The sequence below is a fragment of the Lepidochelys kempii genome, chromosome 2 (assembly GCF_965140265.1).
Source record: "Lepidochelys kempii isolate rLepKem1 chromosome 2, rLepKem1.hap2, whole genome shotgun sequence".
Lineage (NCBI taxonomy): Eukaryota > Metazoa > Chordata > Testudines > Cheloniidae > Lepidochelys > Lepidochelys kempii.
This window is the reverse complement of record NC_133257.1, coordinates 181,111,402-181,131,515: the sequence shown is the minus strand read 5'-3', so window position 1 is coordinate 181,131,515 and position 20,114 is coordinate 181,111,402. Positions and strand designations below refer to the sequence as shown.

At 43.6% G+C, this 20,114-nt stretch overlaps 1 protein-coding gene across 2 annotated transcripts in view; it reads left to right on the top strand.

The window, feature by feature from the left end:
* The first annotated feature begins 1,271 nt into the window (after positions 1 to 1,271).
* EEPD1 (endonuclease/exonuclease/phosphatase family domain containing 1) overlaps positions 1,272 to 20,114 on the top strand; it is an 85,014-nt gene continuing 66,171 nt past the window's right edge. The window contains exon 1 of one of the 2 annotated variants that reach the window (XM_073332892.1): positions 1,272 to 3,117. In XM_073332892.1, the coding sequence (XP_073188993.1) occupies positions 2,258 to 3,117 (860 nt within the window). In that variant the 5' untranslated portion in view covers positions 1,272 to 2,257. The remainder of the gene's footprint in view (positions 3,118 to 20,114) is intronic. The other variant, XM_073332891.1, reaches the window with a different exon arrangement.

The window sequence follows — 20,114 nt, the reverse complement described above, 5'->3', positions numbered from 1 at the left end:
CTACCATTATAAAAATGAGAATTTTCTACACTAAGGTAATAGCTCCTGGGGCTCTTATCCCAGTATTACTGCAGTGCAGAGAACACTCTTTTAAATTGTTCTAATCTGCGCTTTGCAGAATTAGGCCCAGTGTGACTTTTGATGCATTGGAAGCTGTTCTCCCGGTTTGGAATTCACTATATTTATGGAATCATTTAATCACTTGAATAAGCACTTCTTGCACTGAAAAACCAAGCTACTAATTTGCTACATTTCTTGTAAATTCAAACAGGAAACAAATGTATAAGGTCATGTAAAATACACAATACAGTACTCATTGCAAACGTAAAAGCACTGGTGCATAAGTGAAACCCAAGGGCCCAGTGCAGCCAGCTCTTCCCTCAAATGTTAAATCTCCTTTCCCTGCACCTTTGGTGAGAGGTTGAAGCTGATCAAAATGCTTTCTGTTTTGGTGTACTAAAATTCTTTACATTAATCTACCATTGGTGATGCAAGAACAAACTACTATTATGGCTGTGTACATTTAGTTATTTTATTAGGTGTGTCCTAAAGGGCCAGTAGTCACTTCTGATGTTTATATTAAATATTTATTTGTATTATGCCATTTTAATCTAGCTGTGCACATACCTGGCATCCATAAACATATGTTGCTCTTTTCTTCATTTTTCTGCCCCTGTTCCTTCCAATTAGTTTTACACCCACTTGTGATGCCACAGACTGTAAACTCTTTGGGGCAGAGACAATCTTTTTTGGGGTTGGCACAGCATGCAGCACAATCGGATCTGGGATTCTGCTTGGCCGAAGATGGAAAGTTGCACATATAAGGTGCCACTGTGGCTCTCCTATGTTGCAAAGAATGGACATACCACCCCAGGTTAAAGGTTTTCCAAGCCCCTGGAAAATGTGCTGATTTCCAACAAGCCATGCTGGGATCAGCCATCTACCATGTCTAAGCGGGGATCTGGGCCAGGAGACAAGTCCTTTTTAATAAGGGCACCCCGGAGAGCTGCCGTCCAAATGCTGCGACCACCAACAAAGCCCTGGTAGATTAGATGCAACTTTCCGGGCCCGAAGCACCGGCCGCGGATTAGCAGGGGTTTGCAGGCAGATCCGTTCGTTCATGTCTGGGCAGCGCTCGGAAAAGGCAGCGCCTTTATCCAATAAGCTCTACGTGTGGTCATGACTCTCTTTGCCCCCTGCACCACGGTTTCTGACCGAGCGGGCAAGAGCCCTGGAAAAGGACCTCGGGGGTGAGGGGTCGGAGCCGTGACAGAGCGAGATCTCTCCCCACCCCCCGCCGTGCTGACACCACCCGGAGACCGCAGTAGCCAAAGGGCTGCGCCAAGCAAGGAAGGGACGCGCTCACCAGCCCCCCCCCAGCTCAGCTACCTGTCGCTCCCCGCTCCAGGCTGCTGCGGCCGCAGGCTGGGCTCCGCACGGGAGGCGGGCGAGGGAGGGAGCCCATGTGACCAGCCCAGCAGGAGGCCAAGGCCGCCGGCGCCTCCTCCCCTGCGGAAGGAGGGGAGCGCTGGTGCGAACCCCGGAGGAAAGCGAAGGGGCCGGTGGGCGTCCGAGCCTGAAGGCAGCGGCGGGGAGAACCCGGCCTTTGCTGCGCGGTGACCGGGGCTGGGAGGGAGAGTTGGGACGCGGCGAGTTGTATGCGGGGCTGGATCAGTCCCGGCGGCGGCAGGAGAGGAGAAGGCTCCTTCCCCTGCCTCGCTCTGCGCAGTCAACAAGCAGCCCCGGGCGGGAAAGAAACTCCGCGGAGAGGAAGGAAGCGCGCGGGGGGGGGGCACCCGCAGCGGCTCGGCTGCTGGCTACGGGCGCGGCGCCCCCCTTTCTGCAGCCGCCGCGCTGCCCGGCTCTCGCTCTCTCTCTCTCTGTCCAGGCCGGGCCCCCGCTGCAGCCTGGCGGGCGGGGAGAGTGGCCGGCCGGCCGGCCCGGGGGCAGGTTGCCGTGTGGGTGGCGGGGAGGGGGCGGGGATATTTTTAACTTCCCCTCTGCTTTGAACCCGCGCCCCGCTGCCAAGTTCGCTAGCCCGGAGCCCAGCGTTTGCAGGCCCCGCCCCCTGGGCGATGCGATGCGGGGCCGGGCCGGGAGAGCTTCCACTCGCCGGGGCAGGGGCACAAGTCCGCGCCCAGCCTCGCAGCCGGAGGGGAGCCCCGCGCTGCCTCGAGCCCGCAGCTCGCCCCGCCGGCAGGAGAGTCGCGCCCCCGCCTCCCGCGCCGCGGGGTAGGACCGAATCGCGCGGCCGGCCATGGGGGGCAACCTGGGCTGCCACCGCTCCATCCCCCGGGACCCCTCGGACCTCTGCCACAGCCGCAAGTTCAGCGCGGCGTGCAACTTCAGCCACATCCTGGTCAACCAGGAGCGGCTGAACATCAACAGCGCCACGGAGGAGGAGCTGATGACCCTGCCCGGCATCACCCGCACCGTGGCCCAGAGCATCGTGGAGTACCGGGAGTACATCGGGGGCTTCAAGAAAGTGGAGGACCTGGCGCTGGTGAGCGGGGTCGGGGCCGCCCGGCTGGAGCAGGTCAAGTTCGAGATCTGCGTGAGCAGCAAGGGCAGCTCGGCGCAGCACTCGCCCAGCTCCCTGAGGAAGGACCCCAACCCCGAGCCGCAGCAGTACCTGGCCGCCGCCAGGCTCAACATCAACACGGCCACGCCGGCCCAGCTCATGAGCATCCGAGGCGTCACGGAGAGGATAGCCCACGGCATCGTGGACTACCGCAAGGAGCACGGGCCCTTCCGAAGCATCGAGGACCTGGTGAAGATGGACTGCATCAACTCCTCCTTCCTGGACAAAATCAGGCACCAGATTTTCACCGAGAGGTCGCGGCCCCCTTCCACCAATACCAACGGGGGGCTCAGCTTCACCGTCAATCCTCACCCCAGCCCCACCTCTCTGAGCCTCCAGAGCGAGGACTTGGATTTCCCACCTGGGGGCCCGACCCAGATCATATCCACTCGCCCCTCGGTGGAGATGTTTGGCGGGGTGAGAGACGGCAAGCCTGTGCTGAGGGTGGCTACCTGGAATCTCCAAAGCTGCTCTGTTGAAAAAGCCAACAACCCTGGTGTGCGAGAGGTTGTGTGCATGACGCTGCTGGAGAACAGGTAAGCTGCTCAAATGACATGGCCTTAGTTGGCCTTTGATGCCTTATGTTTCCAAAAAGCTGTGTACTTTGATCCTCCTTACTACTTCACAACGTTGTATGTATTACCCCCATTTTTCTTGGTTCATCCTTAACTGGTGGTGGTCCCTCAATGCTTTGGACCTAGTGGGTTAGTGCATAATTTGGTAATGTGTATTAGGGAAAGATCAAATGGGCAATACTGTCTGTTTCTCTCTGTCATGGCAATACAAGCCCAGACATCTAAATTTCTTTAGAAAGTTTTGTGTGAATATATAACAGATTATATTTTTAATGTAACTACCTAGGCAATTCAGAAATGCTTAGATCTTTAGCCAGTGTAGAATGCTGCAGCTCATCTGGTAGGGTATAGCAAGTCATTATGGACACACATCATTGCTCTGTGCTGTGCAGTAGGCATTTACTCACAGGTGCAATTCATGATGTAAATGTTCTGGGACACTGTCATGGTGAAGGTGGTTGCAATCGGCTTACATCCCTTTTTGTCTGTCTAGTGCTGAATGCCCTGTGACTGGTAGCAGCCTTCGGAGGGGAGAGTAATACATCTGGAACCTCCTATCTCAGGCAGTGTGCCAAATCATGGTTTTAGTGAGCTTAAGGGCACAGTTCAAGACCTGTTTGTCTGGTCAGAGATTGGACTGACTTTAAGTAATGTCATGAAATAGTTCTTTAAGAGGTTGTGCCATATTTTGTAACTGTTTCATTAAGGTAACACAGACATGTGCTTGGATGATGGGGATCTATATACATTTCTATGATAAATAGTTGCTTACTAAACTCTCTATTTTAAAGCCATTTTCCCATCATACAACCACAAAAGAACTCTGAGAACAACTTTTCTCCCTAGCTCTCCTTCCACAATTAAAAAAACAGCTGATTGGATTTTGTTGTCCAATGTTGTGAAACCAAACTTTGCTCCCTTGCAAGTTTTAACCTGAAACAAATTTGTTTGGATGACCCTCAAACCTCTGAAAATGAGATATTGGGGTGGGATGGGGGGAGTGCTGACAAGCCATTAGCTATTGCAGTATTTCTAGCACTATTTTTTTTCCCAAAACTGTACTGTCAAGTTGAATAATGGTAATTGTTTATGTGACTGCAGAGGTCAGACTAGCTAGAAATGCAGTATGTTTTATTACACAATGTTGTGCTTCTTGTTTTGTTTAGAAGAAAATATAAAGCTATGGCATCAGGCAGGAGAAGTGTGCTGGAGTAACAGTATGCACATTTCTGTAACAAGGCTGTGCTGCAATGTTCCTGCATTGCAACGTATCATTGGTGAGACAAGTGTTTTGACACAGGAAACTTATTTCCTGCAGGCATGCCATCGTTTGATAGCAAGAAAGCTATATGGGCATGAAATGGTATAAACTGCTGAGTGTTCGGATGTCCTGCTGCCCATTTCAACTGAACGCTTTTGGTCTGGGGTCAGTATTTCTTGACCTCTATGGTATTTCATATTTCCTGTGCTTTCCTCTGACCGTGGTCAGTCTCCTGTTACAAACAAATTACTAGCCAGTATTTTTAGTGGGAGGAGAGCATAAGTGATATTAATTTATTTGCTGGTTTATATTTAAAAAAATCATCACCATTACCAGCTGAGTGTGGCAGTCAATCATTTCCAACTCCACTGGAGAGTGATTTTTTTTTCCACCTGTAAGTCAAAAGCAGCCAGAAATTGAGTGGAAAAGTAAGGGATATCAGAAAACCGCAATAAATAGGACAAAAGGAAGGCCAGAAAGAACACAAATGGCTGAGGAAACAAACACATGCAACTGATTAATTCTCACTAATCTTGGGATGATGAAATTCCAGTACTGAAGGGAAAGTAATTTGATTTACATAGGACCTGATCTTGTGATGCGTTGAGTGCCCTCAACTTCTGTGCATTGAGCTAGCTCAAAGAGCCAGTGGTGAATTCAGAAGGAATTGTGAGTGCTTAGCAAACTCTGAAAATCAAGGCTCAAATTTTTAAAAACAGGCAATTAAGTTGCATTTGCAAAATGTGCACATGTAATTATGCATGCAGAACAGAGAATCATATGTATACTTGTATATTTTGCACATGTAGTTGTACAAATACTCCAAAATATGTACTCACATTATGAATATGATTTAGATGACTATCTTTGAAAACGTGTTCCCCCAAGTGTTGATTGAGCCTATTGCTAATGTAACTTTTAGTTTTCCATTTTGTAGACCAGTTTAGGCATTTACATTGAACATGAACTCAAAACCATGTACACAGTTACTCTCACAGAGTATGGTCTGAATGGTTTCTAATCAGAAGCACATATGTGGATAATCAGAGTCTGGAAGGCAGTGAGAAAGACTGGAGTGTATAGCTAAGCCTACACTTCCATAGAAACTGAAGTAAACATGGGTTAACAAAAAGTGGGAAAAAATGCTAGCAATAGGCTCATTCAGCACTTGGGAAGCAAGTGGGAAAGAATCTCCTCTCATTCATACTAGTACTATTGAAGTCAGTGGAGTTATGCTGCTGTAAAATTGACTTCATTGAGCTCCGCAACAGGCCCTGTTGTATGTATTAGTGGAAGGGTTTAAATTCCGGTCTCCAGTCATGTACTTGTTGTTGGAAAGTGATAAAGTCCGCAACAGACTAATCCTTGCCGAGTTAGATTAATTTCCGATAATAATCACATGTGGAAATTCAACTCTTTCTTGCTCAGTCATGAATACATCACAGAGGGCTTATCAGCATTTGTTGAGTCCAATGGCATCAGCAAGGCACAAAGGTGAATGTTTAAGTAGCTCAGAATGTACAGTGAGCAGATCACATTTGTCACTTACGTTTCCAAGCATTGATTCCACCTGTTGTCCAGTGGATTTGCAGTCTATTTAGCCTTATCACTTAGCTTGCAGGAATGCATGCATGCTGTGAATGACAGGTTGCTAATGTATTTTGTGCACAGCTATATTAAGATAAATGAACATCTTGTACACACTTCCTTGTTACAGTATATTGTCTAAGGGTCTGGAGTACTCTGTGCACCCACAGAACTGCTCATGCTTATTGAGGGCCTGGTCCTACACTGCTTGGCACCATGTACAGTCCTCTACATCTGTGCTGTGGAAAGTCAGTATAAAACACTGCTAAATCAGGATTACACTCACTTTGCATGGGGTAAAGGTCTGCACAAAGTGCAGGGCAGTGGAGAATCAAGTCTGCTTTCCTAAGGCTGCCTTTGGCTGTGGTGCTGTTTTTCTGATGACCAGCCCACAGGGAGTAGCTTTGAGACCTCCAGATGGTTTTACACAAGCCATCACACAGTTCTGTTAACAGCTTCTTTAAGTAACTATCAACCCTGGCCAAATTACTGTCCGTATCTGCTTACTAAGCGTATAGGACATCCAGTTGCCCTAACAGGTGAGGACAGAAGGTGAGGGTCCCCCCTTGTTAATATAAATACCATTCAGGCCCTGCATAATCTATGTATGAAGAATGGTAATACAGGGAGAGAGAGAGTACTATACACCCTTTGGTTACAGAAAGAGCAAGAAGGGGTCAAACTCCACATTAAACTAGAGAGTAATCTCTTTAAGAATGAGAAAAAAATATCTAACTCAGGTCCAGAGGTGCTAAGGTTCTTTAAGAATAGCAGCAAAAGGAATGCACTTTGATTGCTCTAGTATCTAGTACACTGCCCGCCCGCCCCCCCGCAAACACTTTGTTACATATATGAAAGGGATCCATTGTTAGCATTGCATGCAGAGAATGAGAAGCATATATTTTCATTCCTAAGACTAGAGAGATTTCATCAATTTTGGAAGAGATAAACATGGCTGATGTGCTGGAGAACGTGTAGTGTAATTGGATTAAAGCATCGAATGTATAGTGAAGTTAACCAAACCTGCAACGTTTCTGCAGACCTAGTTCACAAATCCAGGATTTATTTAAAGATGATTAGAGTTCTTTGTATCAAAATAAGGAGTACTTGTGGCACCTTAGAGACTAACCAATTTATTTGAGCATAAGCTTTCGTGAGTTACAGCTCACTTCATCGGATGCATAAAGTGGAAAATACAGTGAGGATGTTTTTATACACACAGACCATGAAAAAATGGGTGTTTATCACTACAAAAGGTTTTCTCTTCCCCCACCCCACTGTCCAGTTTTGCCAATGTACACGGCAGAGGGGGCACTGCTGGCACATGATGGCATATATCACATTGGTAGATGTGCAGGTGAACGAGCCTCTGATAGCGTGGCTGACGTTATTAGGCCCTATGATGGTGTCCCCTGAATAGATATGTGGGCACAGTTGGCAACAGAGGCTCATTCACCTGCACATCCACCAATGTGATATATGCCATCATGTGCCAGCAATGCCCCTTTGCCATGTACATTGGTCAAACTGGACAGTCTCTACGTAAAAGAATAAATGGACACAAATCAGATGTCAAGAATTATAACATTCATAAACCAGTCGGAGAACACTTCAGTCTCTCTGGTCACGCGATTACAGACATGAAAGTTGCGATATTACAACAGAAAAACTTCAGAAACAGACTCCAACGAGAGATTGCTGAATTGGAATTAATTTGCAAATTGGATGCAATTAACTTAGGCTTGAATAGAGACTGGGAGTGGTTGAGTCATTATACAAAGTAACCTATTTCCCTTTGTTTATTCCTCTCCCCTTCCTCAGATGTTCTTGTTAAACCCTGGATTTGTGCTGGAAATGGCCCACCGTGATTATCATACACATTGTAAGGAGAGTGATCACTTTAGATAAGCTATTACCAGCAGGAGAGTGGGGTGGGAGGAGGTATTTTTTCATGCTTTGTGTGTCTATAAAAAGATCTTCTACACTTTCCACAGTATGTATCCGATGAAGTGAGCTGTAGCTCACGAAAGCTTATGCTCAAATAAATTGGTTAGTCTCTAAGGTGCCACAAGTCCTCCTTTTCTTTTTGCAAATACAGACTAACACGGCTGTTACTCTGAAACCTTTGTATCAAAATGCAGATCTCCATCCCCTAGCTGCCCTTAGTCCCCCAGTGTAAATGTGGGCACTCTAGAGCAATGGTTCTCAGCCTGTGGACCATATCAAAGGGGTTCGCGGAATTCTGAAAATTGACTGAACAGAATTCAACTATATCGAGAGACAATAGATTTCTAATGGGGTCTACATCTCCATTTGACATTTTTTAGGGGTCCGCAAAGGAAAAAAGGTTGAGAACCGCTGCTCTAGAGCAGCTAGTATCCCCTCTAAAAGATTTAAAGTAACAGAATTTGGTTTTGAGAGGTAATAAGATAGGTAATGAACAAGTTAGTGGGGAGATAATGCCACAGTTTCATAAAACGTTGAACGAAATGCTAGGTGTGAGTCAGGAAAGTTTTTTTTTTAATTTTTTCACTTGTTGAGAGCTTTTCCCATGTAAGTTAGGCAAGTTAACCCTCTCCACTCTGTAATTGGAAAATGTGCTAACAGCGGTCGGTGTTTAAGCCATTATTTGTTTTTTCTTTTAAATGTGCTATATGTAAAGTCCTGCTTATGGGAGTGAGTCGAGAGGGTATTCTGTATGGTTATTATAAGGAAAAAAATGTTATCCCCACTAGTATGGCCCTGGCTTTGACAATAATAGTTAAATAGCATAGCTTCAGTTTAGCGTAGACGTTGCGTTCGTGTGGTTTAGTGACATTGCAGGGTGTGCTGAACAGTTCTGAAGTACTACAAAAAAGTATACATAAAGTCAGTATACTGTCCATGAGAATGCAGCGTTGCTCTGGAGCCTCTGCAATGGAAGGGTCCTTCTTGTTAGCCCCCACTGATTGTACTTCAGTGACAGTAAATTCTAGGTGGTCAGTGGTCCTGAGGTTTACTGCAAAATCATGATACTGTGGTGAATCTTGTATTTCAGTGATGCATTTGATAACTCAATATTTATTGTATGCTGCTGATTGTTTGTGGGCCAGATCTTGACTTGTGGACCAGTTTGTGGATCTTGACTTGTTGCTTTACTTACAGATGTGTTGTTCTCTTGACTTCAATTCTGGATCAGCCAATATGTCTCCTGGGACTTCCAATGCAGCATGACCCCCCACTGCCTGGCTGTGCCTTAAAAACACAATCCATCCTTAAGCTTTGTAGACTGTATTTGGCCCCCCAGGCTGTATGTTGGGTACTCCTGTGCTAGTACATGCCCACATTAGTTCCAAATCCATACCCTTCTTCTGAAGTGTGGACATATCATTAGGGGATCAGGACAGTCTCCAGAGGGCCACACACGTCCCTGTGTGATGCACAGCTTAGCTTCACAGGGGCCCCCTATCTGTGAACATGCCAGGAGTGGGCTCAAGATGAGCATGGTTAGGCTGGCGAAGGTGAGTGACTGTAGAAGGACACCACTTCATGGCTCCTCCCATCCTCTCTTTTGGAAGGTAGGTGCCTCAAAATGGACCATATAGAGCCTACTTCAGCCATTGGGCTGCAGTAGTCTTTGCAGAACAGCTGGAGAGCTGCATCAGGGTTGCTTCATGACCTGGATTAGGAGGGGAGAGAGTTCCTTCCATTTTCCACCCCACAATCTGCCTAGAACCTGGCTCTGCTACTCGGGCATGCACTGGGCTTAAGATTTGCTCCTTAGTGCATACACATTTTCAGCCCTTTTATTATGTGCAAAGAGTGTGCAGTTTGCAGTGACATCAAGAAGTGTGATTTAAGTACATGCGTGTATAATTTGTGTTGTTGCAGAGAATATATTGATATTACATCCTCCTCATTGAACCACTCACTAGAGGGTTCACTCGTAATCTTTTTAGTTTAGGAAACAGCATCTTTTAAACTAAATGTTCCAAGTGAACATTTGTACTTCAAAATACTGAGTAGTACTAGTGACCCTGAAAGGGCCTTTTTTTTGCTATACTCTGTCATTAGGCAAATTTAAGATGACACAGGGTTTGAAAGCCAAATCTTTTACTCTCAAAACAGGAAAAAAGTGCCAGGACTGAGGCTCAAATGCCACCGAGCATATGCACCTGATTCAGATGGAAGAAGTCTACTTGGAACTCAGATTACTATGTTTGATCGTCCGCTTTGATCCCTCACTTTAATCAGTCTTTTGGAACTGTCCGCTCCTATTAGTCATATAAAATATATAACCAACATTAACTCAAGTTGTATACTCACAGAAACATGTACAACTAAGGAATCTCTTCAGTTAGACCATCCAGATTTTGCTTTCAAGACTTCAGAAGCACCAAAGTTTGTCACTTGTTTCTTTTTTAGAAAACAAACATGCAGTTCTCCCAGACACTTAATCTGTCTTCCTGGTGGAACAACTTGTAATGTGGCTTTACTGTACATGAAAAGCTGTCAACAATTTTTTGGGGGGCGGAGGGAGAAGGAGGGAGGGTTGTTTTGTTTTCTCAGTTGTTTTGTTTTTTTTTCTCGGATGCATCTTGTCTAACAGGTATGGGCGGCAGTGTAATTACATGAGAGACAATTGTTTTATTACTCTTCTTTGAATTCCTTCGCAGGGAGAGCTGGGGGAGGAGGTTGAAGGAAAAGCCTGACAGTTTGCATTCCCTTTCCACTCCCCCTCACCCTCCAAAAAAGATGGAAAGACGAGAGGGGCATGCGCCTGAAGGGTTCAAATAACTTTTTCTTAAGTCCTTTGTATGTTTTCTGATAGTAGTAATAACAGGCACTAACTGGTCAACAAACAAGAGTGTTTCAAAGTCTCATCAAACACCATGTGCTTGTGTTTGTTATTTTTGTTTTGTTGCTAGAACAGCTGGTGACCCTGCCAAGTAACAAGGCATGTCTTTATCTTTCTGTTTTCCTTCAGTCATGCTAATGATATGGTGGAGCACAGCCAAGAATAACTGCATTGCAATAAAAGAGCAGGAAAGAAGCATGGCCCAAATAATTTGACCAAACTAATAAAGTGTAAGGTGTGAAAGGCTAAAATATTACAAGAGGGATCCCATTTTATTAAGTCCTGCCTTCCACAGCTTCAAGACCAATTTAAGAAAGAAAAGCGTTGTTTTTACTGTAACTCTTCTATATGCAATTTATAAGTGAATTATTTTTCATGAACTGTGCATGTGAATTAGCTTTGCAAGATTGCCACGGAAATTTAACAGCTGAGGCACAAAGACTCCTGGGTAAAAAGGAGCATTCTTTAATATGATGAGGGGAAAATAACAAATGTCATTTTACTCATCCCAGGCAAATAGAAGTTTGCAGAGTTGATGTAAATGCACACTGGATATCATCTTAGTGGGAATGCAGCAAGAAGTTATTGGCCAGATCCTTAGACTGTGTCCTCTTAAGGAGCTGTGCTGACTTGTGCTAGCTGAGGATCTGGCACATTATTCTTGGCTGCAGAATTATATGAAGACTATAAAGCTCAATGCGGCAAAGATCTGGGTGGCTTCTCTGAGGGCATGAATGTCCTCAACTCCCATTGGCTTTACTGCGTGTTGGGGGCAGTCAGCCCCTTGCAGGACTGGGCCCATAAAGAGTGGATGTAGTGAAATAATAACTTAGGCCCTGATCATGCTCCCAAGATACTGATGTGGAGGGCACCCTCCATGTGGAAATCACTGACTTATTGACTAGAAGGGGGATCAGTTGCCTCCATGACATTATTTGGCTCATCGTGACCCCACAGATGCTCCACAGATCCTTGCAGAGGGAAGGAGACTAAATGGCGATGGGAATGGAATGGATGGGCTGGTGGTGGGATCATGGAAGTGAGTATTATCCACCACTGCAGTCTTGTAGAGGTTTCCCTGGGTGTCCTGTAAACAGCAACAGGCAGTGGAGACCTTGATAACGCACCCTGAGCCATAGTACCAGGAAGCCTGAGATGGAGGGGAAACTGAGGACTAGAACCATCCTCTGCCCAGGTGGCCCTAACTTCCTCTGCATCCTTGGGTATCTATCAGGTGTGGGGCCTGGCCCAAACCTGATAGATACCCAACTTTCTCCATTTGAGGGCAGGGCAAACGCACAAGCCCTGCACCTTGGAATTATTGGGGATGAGAGTGGGAGGGAAGAACCTCACAGAAATTTCCTTTCCTAAGATCCCCTTCTATTGGTTGTACTGCAGAAGAGAATGAACTGGGCTTCTTGTTTACTTTTATTCTCAACTATTTTGCTATTTTTCCTTTAGCGCCTACAGGCTATTATCAAGCCAAGACATCTTTGCCTGTGCACCAGCATTTAAGACAGGGGTGGGCAAACTTTTTGACCCAAGGGCCACATCGGGGTTGCACAACTGTATGGAGGGCCGGGTAGGGAAGGCTGTGCCTCCCCAAACAGCCTGGCCCCCGCCCCCTATCCACCACTTCCCGCCTCCCTCAGAACTCCCAACCCATCCAAAGCTCCTTGTCCTCTGACCACCCCCTCCCAGGACCCCGGCCCCTAACTGCCCCCTGGAACCCCCCCTTATCCAACCCTCCCCCCCTGCTCCCTGTCCCCTGACTGCCACGACCCCTATCCACACCCTCGCCCCTAACTGCCCCGCGGGACCCCACCCCCTATCCAACTCCCCCTGCTCCCTGTTCCCTGACTCCCCCCCACCCTGAACCTCCACCCCATCCAACCACCCCCTGCTCCCTGTCCCCTGACTGCCCCTTGGGACCCCCTTCCCCTCATCCAACCCTCCCGCTCCTCACCCCCTTACCATGCCGGAGCCAGACGTGCTGCCCGTGAGGAGCAGCGGGCCAGAGCACTGCCCGCACTGCGGCGTAGCTGCAGGGGAGGGGTGGGGGGCTAGCCTCCCCGCTGGGGAGCTCAGGGCAGGGCAGGATGATCCCGCGGGGCAGAAGAGGCCCGCGGGCCGTAGTTTGCCCATCTCTGATTTAAGAGGATAGCATAACTAGAGAAATAGTGTTGGTTAGAGGGAAATCAACAATGTAAAAATAACACTTCTGTTTTGTTTTTTTGCTTATTGTACTGTTGTTAAAGTGGCACCTAAAATGACTAGAGCTGAAAAAGATTAGAGAGAAAAATACTTCTTTATGTTTTCTAACTTCTGTACGTGTGCATTTGACAACATAGAATCTAATCAGTTTCACTCTCTCCAGTTTATTAATAGATGCATTTTTTCATTTCATTGGATTCACTGGCTTTATATACTGTATGCATCTTGCTAAACTAGAGATGAGTGCTTTCTGCAAACCCTAGCAGATTCCAGCAATGGACATGTAGCGAATTTATAACTGACCGGCTGTAAAACTACACTCTTTGATCAGCAAATTACTCCCTGATGTTTCACAAGGCATGCCCCTGGAACGTGAACAGATTCCAAGAGGCTTTAATCTTTGCCTCTCATGAACCTTAGGGCCACAAGACTATATCAAAGAGTACACCGGGTCTATATGTGCAGATGGTTTCCTGTAAGAAGAATTCCCAGTGCTTCAGGGCACTTTTTGCAGCTATTGAAGATAATAGGACAGCTAAAGGAATGATATGTTTACACCTTTGGTTTAACAAGAGCAATTAGAAGTCTTCCAAAAGCAAAAGAAGCCTTCTGCCCAGGAAGAGGGGGGAGGGAGCTTGCTATAAGAAAAGTCCAGGGACTAATGACATGGGAGTTAAATACCTAGAGTTATATGAGACTATGTATAAAATCAGTTAGTCTGAGATAGAGAAGAATATCCTTTTTCTAGCTGAGTTCCAATCTGGTTTGAAGTTACCATCTACTCTTTAGTCAAGAAAAAAATGGGATATTTAAGAGAATATTTTTACATACGTAGCTTCCCCCTTCTCTCCTTCTTTGGATTTAGATCCCGCTTGAAGTCAGTGGGACTAGTCCTTCCTGCCTGAATAAGGACCACAAGATTTGGCCAGATGGTCAGAGTGAATTGGAAAGATCTATGACAAGAATGAAATACATTTTTAATGGCACTGTTTTTATCCCATCAAAGTTTTCCATTGCAGTGCCTGTGTTAGCTCACCCAGGGGAGATAGTACTCTTGAAACAATATACTACAATAATTCTCCAACACTATGATAATGTGTAGTCTTTGAGATTAATTTTGTAGTGTGTTACGAGGTTGGCAAAGGTAGGACTCGTAGTAGGTTCTTCATTTGAAGATTTATGTATATTACAGGTTAGCTATTGCCAACTTTAGGCATGCAGGGTGACCCATAGAACTTGTTGAGTTACTCATATGAGTAAAATTAAGCATGTGTGATGGTGTTTTCAGGATCAGAGCCATCACGTTACTCAAGTTAATTCTGGACTTTCCCTGCCTTCGCTTCAGTCTCAGGCTTTGGAGATGAACAGTGAGTTATGGGACACCATGTAATGTCCTGAGAACACTTTGGGCACGGAGTTAGCAGCATGATGACTGTAAATAGAACACTGAATTGTGGTGGAAAATATGATTTCTGTTTAGAATCTGCTTTAATGTTTTGTTTCATTCTGTAGCATATACACTGTCCATTTAACTTTAAAGTTGTTTATTTTCTAATTAAGCAGTTTAAAATATTTGTACCATCAGCAACAACAAAAAGTTAGCTTTCAAGGATCACATTTATATTCTTAAAGCTAGGAGGTTTCGTGCTGTGCGTTTTTGTTTGTTTTAAAGCCCCAGCCAGGGTCCAGTGATGGATTGTTGTTCTCAGTCCATGGGTTCCAAATCTGGGCTCTAATCCTGCTGACACTTCTGCATGTGCTTAACTTTATACATGTGAGTAGTTCCATTGAAGGCAGTGAGATCCTGTAGTAAAAAAAGAGTGTTGCTTAGAAAATGTTTGCATCTTCAGTGTGCCTCTGTGGTGATTCATAGATCTGAATGGCCCAGAAAGTCTTAATTATATTCTCAAAAAAAACCCAACCCAGAACTAATAATTACCATTTGTAAACATACTGCCTTATACTGAAAACAATATTAATGGCATATTATAGTTAACGAACATTAGAAATGCAGCAATTTCTCATTTAAGATCAAACATCAATCTCAAGTGCAATAATCCCAGTATTCCCATCTGATTTGATCTACTATTTGGAGATTTTTGCTCTGGAAATTTCTAGGATTTTTTCCAGTTTAAAACCCCTACTTTTTCATGGTCAGACTGTATCGGTTGCCTGTCCTTACTCTGTGTGTGACGGTGATTCCATTGCTGTGCATTCTGCCACGTCTCTATTTTGGGCGGTGATTCCATCACTTGAAAAGAAGTTCAATGACATTTTCTTCCTGCTGTTTCTAAGGGAAGCTCTTTAAGAAAAAGCTGCCAGTGGGAGCAGACAGTGGTTTACGCCCATGAGTATAAAGATGGGGAGAAGGAATAGAGATGGGAATGACAGGCCATGAGATCTTCTTTTCCTTGTGCACACATCTTGGTTGTCAGTCAGATAAAGTTATTCAGATCCTTTTCAAATCCAGCCACTATATTTGTCTAACATAACCTTCCATGAACAGGTTGTGGTTGGAGTTTTTTGTGAAGGGAAGTAGGTAAAGGAAATGCTCTATGCTTCAGGCACTACCAACTCTCAGCTGAATATTGGCTTTGTTTTGTTTGATTTGTTTTCATTAGGGCTGTCAAATGATTAAAACATTAATTTTGATTAATCGCACGATTAAAAAATTAATCTCGATTAATCATGCTGTTAAACAACAATAGAATACCATTTATTTTAAGTATTTTTGGATGTTTACTACATTTTCAAATATTTTAATTTCAATTACAGCACAGAATACAAAATGGACAGTGCTCAATTTACATTTATTTTTATTACAAATATTTGCACTGTAAGAAAACAAAATAATTTTATTTTTCAATTCACCTCATACAAGTACTATAGTGAAATCTCTTTATCATGAAAGTTGAACTTACAAATGTATAATTATATACAAAAAATACATTCAAAAATAAAATAATGTAAAACTTTAGAGCCTACATGTCCACTCAGTCCTACTTCTTGGTCAGCCAATCACTCAGACAAACAAAGTTGGTTACAATTTGCAGGAGATACTGCTATCTACTTCTTGTTCATAACATCACCTGAAAGAGAACAGGCGTTTGCATGGCACTGCTGTAGCTAGTGTTGCAAGATATTTATGCTTCAACCATCATTCCAGAGGACATGCTTCTATGCTGATGATGGGTTCTGCTTGATAATGATCCAAAGCAGTGCAGACGGACGCATGTTCATTTTCATCCTCTCAGTCAGATGCCACCAGCAGAGGGTTGATTATTATTATTATTTATTATTATTATTTTTTGGAGGTTTGGGTTCTGTAGTTTCCGCATCTGAGTGTTGCTCTTTTAAGACTTCTAAAGGCATGCTCCACACCTCATCCCTCTGAGATTTTGGATGGCACTTCAGATTCTTAAACCTTGGGTCGAGTGCTGTAGCTATTTTTAGAAATCTCACATCGGTACCTTCTTTGCGTTTTGTCAAATCTGCTGTGAAAGTGTTTTTAAAGAGAACATGTTCTGGGTCATCATCCGAGACTGCTATAACGTAAAATATATGCAGAATGCGGGTAAAACAGAGCAGAAGACATACAATTCTCCCCTAAGGAGTACAGTCACAAATTTAATTGACACATTATTTTTTTAAAGAGTATCATCAGCATGGAAGCATGTCCTCTGGAATGGTGGCTGAAGCATGAAGGGGCATATGAATGTTTAGCATATCTGCCATGTAAATACCTTGCAGTGCCAGCTACAAAAGTGCCATGTGAATGCCTGTTCTCACTTTCAGGTGATAAGCAGGCAGCAGTATCTTCCGTTAATGTAAACAAACTTGTTTGTCTTAGCACTTGGCAGAATAAGAAGTAGGACTGAGTGGACTTGTAGACTCTAAAGTTTTACACTGTTTTGGTTTTGAGTGCAGTTACGTAACCAAAAAAAAATCTGCATTTGTAAGTTACAGTTTCACGATAAAGAGATTGCACTTCAGTGTTTGTATGAGGTGAATTGAAAAATACTATTTCTTTTGTTTATCGTATATTTGTAATAAAAAATAATAACATAAAGTGAGCACTGTTCACTTTGTATTATGTGTTGTAATTGAAATCACTATTAAAATTTAGAAAAACATCCAAAAATATTTAATAAATTTCAATTGGTATTCTATTGTTATAAATGCTATTAATCATGATTCATTTTTTTAATCTCCATTAATTTTTTTTAGCTAATTGCGTGAGTTAACTGCAATTAATTGACAGCCCTAGTTTTAATTTAACTAGGTGGAAATGAACAGTAGACAAAAAAATCATCTAACAAAATGGATTTCCCATTGTAAAATATAAAATGAAATACAATCCAAAGAGTCTACACATTAATTTAATGGGTTAATGAATCGCTAGTTGATAAATGGGGGTTTTGCTGTGTGACATGGTAGGTGGTAGCAAGTTTGTGCTTTTATAAATCCCTTGCTTCTTTGCTACCTAATTGCAGATTTACACAAAAATAATACTAATCCCTCCCATAGTTACCAGAAAAACCCCAATCCTTGAGTGTATTCAATCATAAATTTAGTTGATTATTGTTTTAATATTTTTATTGCGATGCTGCTGACTCTAAGGTGTTTACAGTTTCCTTTTCCTTTTCCTTCTTGCTTGTCTATACATCACATGCCTGTGGTTGCAGAATACACAGAGGCAATCTCTCTCCCCCACTTGTTGGGTCTGTTCCAGCATTACCCACAGTAATTGCCGGTCAATGACCTCTGCAAGAGTTGGTTTACAGGGATTAATGAGTTTCTGCTGAACTTGAAGTGGCTTGCTGTGGTATATGCAGTAACTGCTGACTTAGAACAACTTGTCTAGTTTCCTTTATTTAAAAACAAATAGGGCCAAATGCATCTCTATTGTAACATCACTGAATTAAAGGGTGTTTGTACCAGTACTGAAAGATCAGCTGTACAATACTGAGGTTTGCTGTTAATAAATTCCGCAGAATGGATATCAGTACAGTACAGAGCATCTGATGAAGTGAGCTGTAGCTCATGAAAGCTTATGCTCAAATAAGTTGGTTAGTCTCTAAGGTGCCACAAGTACTCCTTTTCTTTTTGCGAATACAGACTAACACGGCTGCTACTCTGAAACCTATAAAATAATTGTACTTTATTTTCATCTTCTCCTTGAGTGAAATGAAAGTGTGTGAATTCATGCAAGACAGAGAGCCTTCACAGAGAGCCTTTTGGCACACACCGTTTGGCTTAAAACTCTTAGTATTTTGAACACAAAAGCTTCTGCATATTTTTTTCCGGTAACATTGTCTTTAAGGCTACAACATACGTGTGAAAATGTGCACTTTGGAAACACAGAAAGATGATGAAATAGCATCTAAGTAACCTTTAAAATCTTTATATTTGCCAGCCCAAGACATCTACAGAAAAGTGTATCAGGCTTACCCCATGGTTTTAACAGTGACTGTAGGATGATTTTGGCTAAATGAGTTATTTATTTATTTATTGCTATTCTAGTGGTTGATAGTGCACTTATGCCATACCTCTGTACACGGTATCAGTATCATAATCAATCCAAACTGATATACTAGTACTATCAAATAGTACAAATAATGTTTTTAAAAATCTCTGTGCTTCTCCTCTCTCCCCCCCCCCCAAAAAAAAAAAAAAAAAAAAAGCTAGTTCACGCTGTGGTTTGTTGAGAGCAAGAACTGAGACTTTGAATTGTGTGGGCTGATTTGACGCTGTGGGCAGGCCTAAGGTGGAACACCTGTTGGTTGGAATCCTGTTGTGGGATTAGAACCATAAACAGGAAGGTGAAAGATTTGTCTGTTGTACTGAAAGACAACTCTATCCTATTTTCAATATGTTTCAAAGGGATCCCTCTGCCATCGGCAACACAAAATTATTTTATTTTTGGCTGCTTCAGTCCAAAGAACCTTTAGAGAAGGGGAAGTTTACTTAACCAAATAAGAGTTCAAGGACTAAACAGAATCATCAGTTCACAGTGTAAATATGTATTTAGATAGTTTGCTCAGTGTGCAGCTGGTAGTAAAAATCTTTATGAAAATCATGTATGTGTATATGGAAGTTACAATACACAAGCAATAGCCACCTTTAAAACACAAAGTATTACAATTTTCTTTTGAAACAAAATATTAGGCCCCATTGTGGCCTGACTCACTTACATTTCTTTTTGACAAAGGGAGATTCAAATTCTATTTTCTTTTCTTTTTGTTGTTTAAACTGAAGTTGTTTTTGGATTGACCTGATACAAACACAACAATGGATCTTGAATTTATTCGTCTGCATAGCCTAAGAATAGCCACAACAATTAAAAAAACAAAGTTTAACGTTGAGTGGCTGCATAATATACACACTCACACTTGTACTGCATAAATCAAAAGGAGATTGACTCACAGAAGTGGTTGATATGAACTCCTCTGAACTTTGGGAAAATCCAGGTATAAACTTCACAGCGTGAGTCCATCTCTAAGCCCCCCATGGAATTCAGTGGGAGTCTTTGACTGCAATGGGAGTGGATTGAGTTGTCACAGTTACTGGGCTAACTGTACCTCTGATCCCTCCTGGTCTCTTCAAATGTACCCTCTCAGGTCTCAGGCCTCAAGCTGTCACCTCTCTCTTGGGGTGGAATCACACAATTCTCCCTGTTTCAGAGTGGGCCCTGGGCTTCAGTCCCCTGTGGTCAACTGAGATTAGACCTGCTGAGGTAATCAATTTTCAGTGCCTGGGAACAATGACCGTGGTAACCAATGACCAGGTAACCTTCTTAAAGTAGAAAATCGTGTATTTAAAACCAAAGCATTTAAGAAAAAACAGATCTATATGCGTACCTGCTTTTCCCTAAAGCTCACTATTCCCTGGCTCTGGGGAAGGCCCAACTCTTTTATACTCCCTCCTTAGGGCATCTCTCTATGTCAGCCTGTCCCCCTGCACAGCTCCAGACACCTTTCCCACCTCCCATCCCCTCCGAAGTGGGGCTTTTTAACTGTTTATAGCCCTTCGATGTGTTACTTCCCAGCACTGGCTGAA